The 13404-nt window shown below is 43.1% G+C and overlaps 1 protein-coding gene across 1 annotated transcript; it reads left to right on the forward strand.

Moving 5' to 3' along the window:
* Positions 1 to 7778: 7778 nt before the first annotated feature.
* Positions 7779 to 13111, forward strand: LOC123444313 (NADP-dependent malic enzyme). Its single transcript, XM_045120998.1, has 19 exons — positions 7779 to 8218; positions 8913 to 9033; positions 9105 to 9179; positions 9277 to 9428; positions 9508 to 9613; positions 9769 to 9834; positions 9920 to 10015; positions 10102 to 10173; positions 10295 to 10378; positions 10563 to 10661; positions 11102 to 11149; positions 11245 to 11298; positions 11383 to 11481; positions 11596 to 11685; positions 11778 to 11855; positions 11974 to 12048; positions 12136 to 12226; positions 12543 to 12671; positions 12762 to 13111. Exons 1-19 carry the CDS (start codon positions 8061 to 8063, stop codon positions 12848 to 12850), a joined length of 1782 nt encoding a protein of 593 aa, XP_044976933.1. The 5' UTR covers positions 7779 to 8060; the 3' UTR covers positions 12851 to 13111.
* Positions 13112 to 13404: the final 293 nt, after the last annotated feature.

A 13404-nucleotide genomic window follows, 5' to 3' on the forward strand; every position in this document is an offset into this window, starting at 1 on the left:
TGCTCAAGGCGGCGTGTGGACTGCCTGGTAAGCTTCATCAATCCACTCTAAATCTCCCTATTTGGCAATGTTGCTCTATCCAGTATGGGTTTTGTTCTTCAGGGCCGCGTCCAACACTGCTTCAAATATATGTGCCCTTAAGACGTAGACACGTAGTGTCCATGGGATAAAAAACTCAGTTGGGTTTCAAGTGGTAGCTGAACGTCTACCCCTTGAATAAACTTTTCCTTCAGATTTCGCAAGAGATCCTTCTATTCTCCTTTTAGAACTGAATATATTTGATATGTTGTTCAATACCAATGTGGACATATGGACAATGCTTTTTCACTACCAAGCTGTCCTACCTGATGGTGTGATCATTGTTTTCTTTCCTCCCACATCTCACATAAACGAAACAACATACTACTTATTTCCTTTGTTTATTACCACATACATGTTAAGCACCCAACCATTAGACACTTAATTCCATCACTAATAGTAAGATCCACACGAATAATATATGTAGTCAGTTATTCACTGAATTGCTCTAAGATCAAATTGTGCCTCACCAAATTTTCTACAAGTCTTCTATTTATACGCTCATACAAATAAATTGCTATTAATGCATAGCAAATCGCTAATAGTAATAAACATGTTGTCCAACAATATGAAAAGGTTTCCATTCCACTTTATCTGATAATTGTGACTTCCACCGTAAGTGCATTTGATTGGTCTGCTAAGTTTATTTTTACATGGTTTACATACTTTCAAAAGCACAAATACAGGAACTATTTGATTTCATTGTGGCTCAGTTGGAAAGATTTGTTGATTCTCTCTATTATTGGTTCTTATGTATTTAATAGATCATGCGTGTATCGAGAGTAAATTCCTTCTCATTCCCTGTACCACTGTGTTGGCAGTCTGTCATTACTGCCTATGTTAATCCATGAACAATTTTGTAACATTAGTCTTGATATTATTTTTTATGAAAACCATTGGGGGCATGTGAGATATCTTGGAGCATTTTGAGCATTTTGTATCATTCTGACTATGAGTATATTCAATCTTGTGGTCTGATGCTTTCAATAGATGATAGAAATTAGGGCATGCTGAGATAATTCCTCTTTGTATTGTTCTAGCCCGTGAGTGTATGTAATGTTGTAGTTTATTGCTTCTAAGTTTTTGACTGGTTATTTTGCCTATTATGTGTCCAGGTCAAACTTCCATCCTTCACAATGCATTTAGTATTTGCATGATCTATGTGTCTACACATATCACACTTCTGTCCGTCGTGCTAATTTGGTGCTTTATTGGAGGTTTGGGATTGGGCAGTGGTGAGCTTGTCTCTCATACCATTTTACTCCTGTCTGCATTTATCTTGATGTATGCAAGAATTTCTTATCTCAGTGATACCAATCTATCAGTATGTCCATGCAGTTGTTGCTCTGTTATTTTCCTTCTCTATGTAGTTTCTTTGTACTATTTCATATGTGAGTTAACTATCTTGTTGAATATTTATATTTATTTACTTTTAAATTGTAGAACTGTGTCCCTTGAAGAATATTTGTGTAGCATACAATGATTCAACCATACGATTAAGTGGTTCATGGATCTATAAAGCTACCTAGCATATCATGATCTTATGAGGCCGTTGTAAATTTAAATTTGGTTAGTATTTGGTTTCTTCTACCAAATGATAGAAGCTTTCACGTACTTTTGGAGGGAATTGATGTTAGTTTTATGTTTCCTGTGATTCTCTTCTATGATTCAGAATTTTAGTCCAAATCATAGGCCTGTTATGATTTCCTTTTACGATTCAGAAATTTGATCGAGGAGGCTTTGGCTATGTCCAGTGGTTATCATACATCACCCTTACCTGATGATTTCATCTTATGGATGTCCAGACTTCACTAGCCAGACGGCATTGAAGTAAAATGTGGCTGCTGGATTCTGTAGCTGGGCATATGTAGCATCCATTATGTGATGTAATTGAAGTACAATTTTTCCTTAGCATGTTGCCCCTCGAGTTTAACCGCCCTTTTAGAGCATGCAATGGAATTACATGAAATGTTAAGGTGACCTCACGTACATAAATGTTTCGTTTGTTATGTTTATTAATGTATGTATGCGTGTGTTATGTTTATTAATGTATGTATGCCTGCTTACCCTAAAAATATTTAGTTAAAACGTTTCCCTATGAAGTTTCTATGCTACATAAGAAAGTTTGGACTGCAATATTTAAGGTCATATTTTGTTTTACAAGTTACACCTATAGTTGCATAGCTGATTCAGTTATATTAGTTCAGAACAAGTGTTTGTATCTACTATAACAAAAATAGCATATTCATCTATATTTAAATAATTATAAATAAGTGTCATTGAAAACTATAAGCAAGATAGGTGCGCACCGGACCGCCTAAGAGACGGGCGCGTCCCTACCACTAGTTTATAGTATAATCTCAAACCAGGTAGAAAGGGCAAATCAACAAAGTTTTAACAAACTTGTGGCAAATAATCAATTACAAGATAAAAGAGGGCAAATCCTAGAAGTACAAGCAAAGATGGGGTAAATCCTCAAATTCCCATGTTATTAATTGGTTATTTATTATATCATCCGGAGCAGCGCTCTAAACGTAGCAAGATTCGCGCTACTTTGCGCTCAGAGCTGGACATCAAACAACTCTAGATTAACTCTTTATTAAAGAAGAATATATTCCTAGATTGACACAATTGAATATAGGACGAACAAATTCATGGTTGGATGGTTACAAAAACAATGGTATCTTGTGCTCAATTCATAGAGTTTAAATTCTAGACTTGACAATGGTTTTCGTATTTTTCTGAATTTATTTCAGGTCTTCGATTGATTTACGTTCAGTGGGAGAAGATGTTTCCGTCGAGTACAAAGACGTCTATAGAGACTTTGTCAATCTCAAAATAATATGTCAGCTCAGTTTTTCGAATGTGCTCATAAAGATGAAGTGTATTTTGATTCGTAAAGATGTGTGTATATGCATATGAATGAGTGTATGCATCTGTGTTATAGAAAAGTATAATTTTGTCACGGAGGTGCTCTTATCAAGTATAATATTTTTTCTCTAGAATACGGATAAGTATGCTTATCATATACCCCTCAGTTTCAAAATAAGTGTCTCAAGTTTAATATAATTTTGCATTAGAGTTAATACAAAGTTAAGATACTTATTTTAGAATAGAGGAAGTATTATAGAAGAAAGGATAAAAAGTCCGACCATATGATGTATTACAATGATCGTACACCTCAACCACAACACATTCCATGCTATAAGATATAACAACAACTTCAATGAAGCAATCCATTTCCTCCGTCGCCGTCCGTTTGGGTCGAAGCAGATAAAAAGGATGGCCCAACGCGTCGACCCATTTTCAAAACATGTCCGTTCCGCGTCCGCGTCAACCCATTTCCGGCCCAAATTTGGGACTAAAATGCGTCGACGCAGACGTGAAGCGGACGCGCGCGCGCCCTCTCGGTGTTCCCCCCCAACCACCGCGGTCAACATTATTTATGACGATTGTCATCCTCGAGCCCACGCGTCAGCGACCGTGGTCGGCCTTTTGTAATTCGAGCATGCATTGGGTTCCTCCATCTGCTTTCAGAACTTGCACGTCCCCATCCCGCCACCTCCTCGGCGACCAAAACCCTAGCACCATGGCCGACGGCTTTCCAAACAAGGGCAAGGCCCCGCTCTACCCTCGGCGTCGTCTTCCCGTCGGCCTCGCCAGCATGTGAGCGTCCCGGTGCACCAAACGCGGTGACACTGGGAGCACCACGTGCCGCTCCTTACCCCGACGTCACCATGCCGCACGGCTGGCATCTGGATCCGGAGAGGATCCCGGTGTCGGCCGTGCTGCGGTCGGCATGGGTGCATGCGGAGGAGGTGAGCCGCCGTCAGCGTGTGCTGACGATGGAGCAGCGGCGAAACCCTGCATACGCGGCCGACTCCCCCAACTGGGAGCTCTGGTTCGCGGTGGAGCACGAGGAGAAGCGTCGTCATGGCATGCACGCCATGTAGCGAGGAGGCCCTCCGCCGCCCCCGCATGTCGTCACCGACGAGGACCAGGAGGCTGAGGCCGCCTACCAGGCGGCGCTGGCAGTTGTTCTCCGTGACAACAAGGAGGAAGCGCGGCGCAAAGGCCGACGAGGACGCGGCGTACCAGCAGCAGCTCGCGGAGGCCATCGCGCTGTCAGCCGCCGGCAACTGCGTTGTCCCACCTTCGCCACGTTCGCCGAAGCCCGAGCCCACGGAGCCGCGGGAGGTCTACCAGTGGACCGGCATCGTCAACGAGTTTGTTAGTGTGCCGCCCATCTGGATGGGCGCGACACCGTAGCAGGAGCAAGCCTACCTCGAGCACTGGAGGACGCATCACCTACGGGCAGAGCGCGCCGAAGGCCTTCGGCTGATGGAGCTGGAGAAGAAGGTGGAGGAGGAACGACGGAAGTTGGAGGAGGAGGAGTGTGCCCCTGCTGTTGCGCTGTCACCGCCATCAGCACAGCCCGCACCGGCGGGACAGACGGCGGAGGCGCAGGCAGCTGCGCTCTGGAACACGGCGTTCTCCTGGGCTGGCCCTGCGCCTACGCTGGTTGACCTCACCGGCTCCGACGATGACGACGTCGTCGCCTAGGGTGCCTCCTCACCGGCTCCGACGATGGCGACGCCGTCGCCTAGGGTGCTTCGTAGTTTTAGGTTTTTTTATGTTTAATTAGTGTAATGCGGATGTGTGGACTCTCGCGGGCCTTCGTAGCCGGCTTTTAATGTTTAATTATGCACTTTTATATATTTTTTCGCACGCCACAAAAATGGGTCCGACCAACGTTGAACACATGTGCCGACCCATTTGCGGAAGCGGACGTTCGTGTCCGCCTGGTCGACCCAGACGGACAAAATCGACGTCCGTTTAGGTCGGCCCGTTGGAGTTGCCCTAACTACTCGCGCCTATATCTCGCCATGGAAAACCCGGCCCAGATGGCCCGCCTGACCCGACCCATAATTTCTGAGTTGGGCCAGGCCGGGCCTAGCCCTCAATATGCACTCCGAACAACAACTCCGGCTAGGCCCGGGATTCAATTTTAGCCCAAAATTAGGCCCAACCCGCCCCGAGCGTCTCTTATAGCGAGGGAGGACGTGTGGCCGATGGGAAGCAGAGCAGTACAAGAGCGGCCCAGTCCCCATCACGATGGTGTTGTAGAAATTACATGTGTTGTATACAAAAATCTTCTATTGTTTGCATATGATGCATTTGTAATATGTTGTTGTACTGTTGTGTGTATGGTGCAGTTTGATCATGTTGAAGAGGAGAATTAGAAGGGCCAGAGGGTGATGAACCAGATTACCACCCAAAGAATTAGAAGGGTTGATGTGCATGCGGATCCTCCTCATACTAGGTATAAATGTGCATACTAAAAAGAAGCATAAGAGCCATCAAGCGACAATGAATAACTTTCTCTTAAAATCTGAAACAAATGATGATGGAACAACTGCATTAAAAAATGGTAGATTTGATGTTTAAGTTGCTAGGAATTTAATCTATATTTATCTTGTGTTCGGTCATCATCCATTTACGACAGTTGAAGAAGATGGATTTAGAACAATGATGTCTGCTTGTTGTGCATAATTCAAGTCTATTGGTGACACATGATAAAAAGAGAGATAATGGCAATGTTTCTTAGCCAGAAAAATGAATTGATGGAAACTATTCTTGCTTTCCCTGATAGAGTTAGTTTCATATGCATACTTGCCTTTTAACGCATTAATCTTGTTAAAAGTACAACGACTTCTTTATCGAATGGGTACGGTAGTGGCATACATGTCAATTAGAATTTAGCAACAAGTGGATCCTCAAGCACTTGTGGACTTGGTGCCTTTTCTGACTATGATCAGTATGTGGAAACCACTGGCTCACTTGAAGAGAAATCTGAATTGAAATTGTTCTTGACCGAACCTGCGAAGAGGTTAAATGAAAATGTCAATATCTCAATTTTTTGGAGTAAGTCTCCAGATAGGTATCCGTAGCTAGCAAGAATGGCATGTGATATCCTTGCAATTCCTATGTCAAGTGTTGCTTCAGAATCTGCTTTTAGCTTGAGTAAGAAGGTTATAACCCTGAACCAAAGCTCACTTAAACCAAAGATTCTTGAGGCCTTAATGTGTTTGCGGGATCGTTGAAAACTATAGAAAAAGAAGGTATGAACGGTAATCTTGTTTGCTTCACGTTCTTATTTATATGTTTTACTTGCAAATGATTATTAACCCAATCTATTGTTACGGATAATAAGAGAAAGACAGGAGAAGTGATTGCGCTACATAATGATGAAGATTAATCTTCTTGAGATGGAGAATGTAATATCTCTATTTTTTTGTTCATGTCAATTATCAATTTGTACCTTATATATACTAACAACTAACTTTCTGTTCATCTCATCGTGTAGAGTTGTTGCTAGACTAGAGCAACGAGAAGAGTAGAAGATTGGGAGAAGCCATGACGAGATGGCAGCCAACTAACAACTAGTCTTTATTTTGGTTGACGTAATAATATTCATGCACTTGCCTTCGTCGAAACTTGACCGTTTAGATGTTGTCGTCGGAACTAGAACATTTAGATGTCGATGCGCTATTGTTTTTCCTATAAAATTGTGTTATTGTGTTATCAAAAACTAGCGATGTTCTGTTGTTGTTTTGTTGTCTTTTTAGTACTGCTATTTGTTGTTGTTTGATGTAAAACTTGTGTTGTAATGCAGTTATACCGCTGATAAGTGATATATATGCATATGTTTTGTTGTTTTTGTTGTTTTATTGCTTCTGTTGGACATAATTTTTTATTGCTTATGTGAGGACGTCGGCCATGCTTCGTTTTCTTGGACTTTGCCTCGGCCAGACTCGGGTCTTGGAAATGTAGAAATTTGTCGTGTCAAGATGAGATTGAACCTGTCCTGCGGACATCGAAATCTTTTTGGCCTAGCCAAGAGTCCTGCCTGATCTGAGATATAGCCAAATATACTCGCGCCTAGCACATCCAACCATAGCTTCGAAGAAGGTCTTCCAACCTCAACCACGGTACACATCACGCTATAAGAAAACTAAAGCAACTACTCAAACCTAGCCCAACTAGCCATAGCTCTGAACAAGATCTCCCAATTTCTTGAATTGATCAATGCTTGCTTCTACTCGTGCTTTTATTCGATCTTGTGTAAGACTCGCTTTACAGATAATGTGGATTCATCAAAAACAAATACAAAAACACGTTACTTGTAGCTTAAACCTCTATTAAAAAAAAGCATAACCTATCCATCCTAGCAATAGAAAGCATGAAGTAGGATGTAGATGTGTGTGTTTATAGAATGATTGTATGTTCGTGTATGTGAGTAGTTTTGATTGTAATGTGTTAAAAATAATAACAGAAAACGTGCCAAAAACAGTACCATAACGGCTGAGTTTATAAAAAAAAAAAAGTGTAAAATCAGATCATTTCACAGCCAAAAAAAAAAAAGCAGATCATTTACCAAAACCCATTTTTGCAGGGATCATTTACCGAAAACCTCGATTCGTGGCACAACCAAACGGCGCGAGGCAAAGCAGACGCAAACCAACCACGTTTCAAGCTTCCACTTGTTTCCCTCCTCCCCGCTCCACCCCTTCCGCCGCCGGGGCGAGGCGCCTCGCCGTCGCTGTCAGGGCGGTGGCCGGCGGGGCCCGCTCGGCAGCGGCCATGCGCGCCCGCTTCCTCCCGGTAATCCCCCACTCCCCCGCCCCCTCCTTCGGTCCACCCCTAATTGCTGCCTTGGGTCGATCGACGATAATATATTTGCTCCCGGCTAACCGCACCACCACCTTTGATATTATACACCATTGCTCCATCACCAGCTACTAGCGCGGCAGTGGCAGTGGCGATACCAGGGGAGCAGCTCAAGCGGTGCGCGGAGGGGTTGCTGCGGGTGCCACCTGTGCGGGGAAACGCGGAGGGGGCTAGCGGCGGCGGCGGCGAGGTGGTGGCACGCTGGTAGGAGGGGGTTCGTGGCATCGGCGGAGTCTGGGGCGAAGGGGGAGATGGAGAGCACCATGAAGGAGATACGGGGATGCGGGGCGCCGTGCGTGCTGGACATGGACGACGCGGCCACGGTGGGCGGCGGCGTCGAGGACACCTACGGCGAGGACCGCGCCACCGAGGAGCAGCTCGTCACGCCGTGGACCGTCTCCGTCGCGAGGTGAGCGTCCGAGTCGGAGGGTTTCTTCGCTTGGTTCATTTTTAAGGATAAGCTTTCTGATCCGCTAGGTAGGTGTTTCTGTTTCTTCCCTGAGACAAACGATTTAGTAGGAGGTTATGGCGTTTTGTGTCTTCTGGTTATCGGAATTTCGGACAGTTTAATCAATTCTCAGTTGCCAACTTTTCAGAAATTTCAGTCACCTAATATCGCAGTATTGAACTTGAAAGTGTGCAATTTCAGAAGAGAAAAGCGCAGTTGCAATTTTACTCTTAAAGTTATGTATGATGGTCGGATGCTTCAAAAGATGACTAGGGTGAAATAAAAAGTCATGCAACTTAGAAATAGACAAGTCCTAACAAAATCTGCTGAAGGAATAGTTACTGGTGTTTTTTATCCTACTAGGTGGTTACTGACGACAATTGACAGGGAAAAGGTTTTAAAACATGATGCTTCGTGTTTTCATATGAAACTGTGATATGTTTCGATTTTGTATACCTGAGGTCGCCAAACTGATTTGGTCTTAAGTACGTCGTAGTTGACACTAGACAATAGTACTTCGCCTAATATCATAAAACTGACATGATAGAATTGGAGTCACTTACCAATGGAAATGCATGTTCATCCGTACGGAAGGCGAAATTAGTGGCTATATATATGCTCAAATGGGAATTCTGACTTGTTTGGTGTGTGGCAGCGGTTACAATTTGCTGAGGGATCCACGCTACAACAAGGGGCTTGCCTTCACAGAGAAGGAGCGCGAAACACACTACCTTCGTGGCCTTTTGCCACCAATAGTCATATCCCAGGAGCTCCAGGTCTGAAAATCGTCGATTCTTAATTTCATGTGTGGGCTCATCTCTGATTCAGTGCACTCTGATATTATCAGGAGAGGAAGATCATGCATAATATCCGCCAGTACCAGCTACCTCTGCAGCGTTATATGGCTATGATGGACCTTCAAGTAACTGTTCACCATTTTTTCATAGCTTCTATAGTATGGTGTAGCTGATTTGAGCGATCTACTTTGTGTTACACTGTTATTTGAATTCATATTGCAGGAGGGGAATGAGAGGCTTTTCTACAAGCTCCTCATTGACAATGTTGAGGAGCTGCTTCCTATTGTGTACACTCCAACTGTTGGTGAGGCCTGCCAAAAGTATGGGTCTATATTTAGTCGTCCACAGGGTCTATACATCAGCTTGAAAGAGAAGTAAGTTTTGCTTCATGGATTTGTTCGTTGAGGTTCAATCTACTGTTCATGTTCATATAGAATTTTGCTGTCTGTGTAGGGGAAAGATCCTTGAGGTGCTGAAGAACTGGCCTGAGAGGAGCATTCAGGTTATTGTCGTTACTGACGGTGAACGTATTTTGGGGCTTGGAGATCTTGGATGCCAGGTATTTTCCCTTTATGTGTCTTGAAAATTTGTGATGTTCGCCGACTTGTTCCTATCTCTTCCAGCTCTAGGCCTTATGGGGGCGCACTTGTAAAGAAAAATATATGGTGAACTGCCTCTCAAGCTCTTGTGCTGAATGCAATATTTTATATGCAGGGAATGGGGATTCCTGTTGGTAAGCTTTCCCTTTACACTGCTCTGGGAGGGGTTCGTCCATCTGCTGTAAGTTGTCAACTATACCTACCTTTTTTTCTCAGACTGCCGTTTCTTGGTTGCATGAACTAACATGTTATTGGTATTCCTGAAGTGCTTGCCAATCACATTGGATGTTGGTACAAATAACGAGGAGCTTCTGAAGGATGAATTTTACATTGGCTTGAGGCAAAGAAGGGCCACTGGCCAGGTTGGACGACGACATTCTCTTCTGCCTGTATTAACTCATTCTAGTCACCACCTGAAATACTTAATTGCTCTTTTTTGTCCTATCAGGAGTATGCTGATTTTCTGCATGAATTTATGGCTGCTGTGAAGCAAAACTATGGGGAGAAAGTTCTCATTCAGGTACCCGACATGCTAAGAAAAGCTATATTTGGAACAAAGTTTGGGAGCAGAAAATACATGCTGGTGCGAAGTGACTTGCCTCATATTTATTATAACGAGTTAATGCCTTCTTATCATGCAGTTTGAGGATTTTGCAAATCACAATGCCTTTGATCTTCTTGCAAGATACGGAACAACCCACCTTGTATTCAATGATGACATTCAGGTACTGTAACTGAAATGACTGCTATCTTGGTTGTGATACAGTAAATTGTAAATGCAGTATTTATAAAATATGATTAAATGTGGCATGGAGTTGCCCTTTATTTTTGTTGTCTGTACAAATGTTAACTGGGGGTTGAGGCTTATTTGAAGGTACTAATGTTGACTTACTGTTTAACATATTGCAGGGAACAGCTTCGGTGGTCCTTGCCGGGCTTGTTGCAGCACTGAAATTAGTCGGCGGTACATTAGCAGAGCATACCTATCTGTTCTTGGGAGCTGGAGAGGTCTCTTTGAGCTTTCTTGTTCTGACATATCATTACTTTTAGTTCACACTAAGGGATCACTCTTGGTTTCTTTGGCCTCCAATGTTTCCTAAGTTGTTAGGGTATTTGTCTTTTCCCACCAGTAATTTTTAGACATAGCTGAACTGTACATCTTGATTAGCTAAATTCTCCAAATTACAAAGTGCACAATTCAGAATAGTGAATGTGTCCCTTATTTGACTACACAATTTTATGTTTGTGCCAGCTATTTGCAGTTTTGCATTAAAAAAACTTAAAATACTGCATCACTCCAATTTTATCTGATTAGTTCTCCTTTATTTTATGGTTCTAATAAATATAAATATTAATTTCGTTAAGTTTAAGTTTCTATTCGTGGATTTATTGGAGGCTGTGTACCATATTTTCTCCACAAACCAATATATCTGCTCTGGTGCTTGCAGGCTGGGACAGGTATTGCAGAACTTATAGCTCTTGAGATGTCAAGACAGGTGGTGCATCTTTTTTATCTTGGGTTTTACTGTCATTTGCAGCTTGTGCACACATGTCATGAATCTAGACTGTCTAATAACTGTTGCCTGTGCAGACAAAAAAACCAATAGATGAATGCCGCAAGAAAATCTGGCTTGTTGATTCAAAGGTTTAGAATCTAGGAATATCCCTTCCAGTATTTTTGCCCAGAATTTCAGTGCATTCACTTGCTAACCCCTTCAACACTTGACAGGGCCTGATAGTCAGTGCGCGAAAGGAGTCTCTTCAACACTTCAAGAAACCATGGGCTCATGAGCATGAGCATGTCAGCAATCTCTTAGATGCAGTGAATGTATGAGTACACTTTTGGAAAAGAATAATCTTATGGGTTTACCTTAGTTGTTCTCAGTCACCTGCATCTTTACAAGCTTCTCTTCTGACCCAAGTTTGTCTTCTGACTTTCCAGGCTATCAAACCAACAGTGTTGATTGGCACATCTGGAAAGGGGCAAACTTTCACACAAGAGGTTGTTGAAGCCATTTCCTCATTTAATGAGGTAACTTCCATCGTGCTAACTTGTTACTTTTGTCTTTTGAACAATGAAGTTAGCAGATAATGGTGTTCTGTAAAAAAATAAAATAATTGTAGATGCCTATCATTCTTGCGCTGTCCAACCCAACGTCGCAGGCTGAGTGCACTGCTGAACAAGCTTACACATGGAGCAAGGTAATGATCTGTATCAGCAGTCAACTTGCTTTGATACTCGAAAAACCGTTGTCTTACTGATAGAGCTAGGCATTATTGTCAGTGCCGGCTTTTCTGTGCTAACTGACTGACTTAACAGGGTCGAGCAGTGTTTGCAACTGGAAGCCCATTTGATCCAGTGGAGTACAATGGCAAGATACATGTGCCTGGCCAGGTTTGAACAGCGAAAACCGTTCATTCAGAGATTTTATCTGCTTCAAATGGTCTGACCTAAACTTTTTGATATCGGTCCTGGTTACAGGCAAACAATGCATATATCTTTCCAGGGTTTGGCCTTGGGGTGGTGATGTCTGGGGCAATCCGTGTGCATGATGACATGCTTCTTGCAGCCTGTAAGTACTCCCCGGGATAGCTAATGTGCAACATATCACTTATTATTAACTGTAAATATGTATTTACATTGTCACCTGCATGAGCTTAAATCAGTCAAAGAAGATGTGGTAAGAAGTAAACAAGGCATTCTTGTCAACAAGCGATTGTTTTTTTTCTTGCAATAATTCTCTCCACCGTGTACAAATTTTAGAATAACTAGTACTCCGTATTTCTTTTGAATTAACATGAAACTGATATATGCATACTTTAGGTCTTCTTCAAATCCTATGTGCTAACCCAGCAAGCTGAATTTGATCCATTCCTTTCCTGGAACAGCGGAGGCTCTGGCCCAGCAGGTCACGCAGGAGAATTTTGACAAGGGGCTCATTTACCCTCCATTCTCAAATATCAGAAAGATCTCTGCTCACATTGCGGCCAACGTTGCGGCAAAGGCATATGAACTTGGTCAGCCACCATACGTGCCAATGTTCTTAAGTTAAATATAATAAATGCTTATTATCGTCTTTGCTCACCATCAATTCGTTTCACCTGTAGGTTTGGCGAGTAGGCGCCCCCGGCCAAAGGACCTGGTCAAGTATGCAGAGAGCTGCATGTACAGCCCGATTTACCGAAATTACCGGTGAATCCGTATACTTCTGGGCTATGTACAGAAATCCCTTAAGAACACCGCTTTGTGGTTAAGCTGTGCAACCAGAGTTAGTTACTCAAGCTCTGTTGCTTATTTACTTACTGTAATGTAGTGCTTTTGGCCCTGGATGTGATGTAAAATGCCTTTGTGGCCAGATAAGCCTTTGTATTCTCATCGGACAAGTTATCATCGAGTGTTTGTGGTTGTGATGGAGGACAGATTTGGAATAAAAGTTTCTACAGTTTCTTCCTCGGTACTATGGCCGTCCTGGCCTGGCTATTGTTTTCTGCGAGTAGCTGGCCGCGGACAAATTCACCGTTTTGACCTTTTTGATGAAGTTAAACCGGATTCGACCCTAACATGATTTTTTTTCGATCTAATCCTTTTCCTACCGCCACCTGATGTGGCACTAGGCTAACACAGGCTACCACCATTGCCTCCGGCGATAGGGAGCCGGCCAACGCGGATGGTGCCGTCTGCTTGTTGGCGTGGATGGCGGTAGGGTAATTACTTTGGATAAGTGAGTTGTTGGTGGTTTGGTGGGTCCCA

The sequence above is a fragment of the Hordeum vulgare genome, chromosome 3H (genome assembly GCF_904849725.1).
Source record: "Hordeum vulgare subsp. vulgare chromosome 3H, MorexV3_pseudomolecules_assembly, whole genome shotgun sequence".
NCBI classification, from domain to species: domain Eukaryota; kingdom Viridiplantae; phylum Streptophyta; class Magnoliopsida; order Poales; family Poaceae; genus Hordeum; species Hordeum vulgare.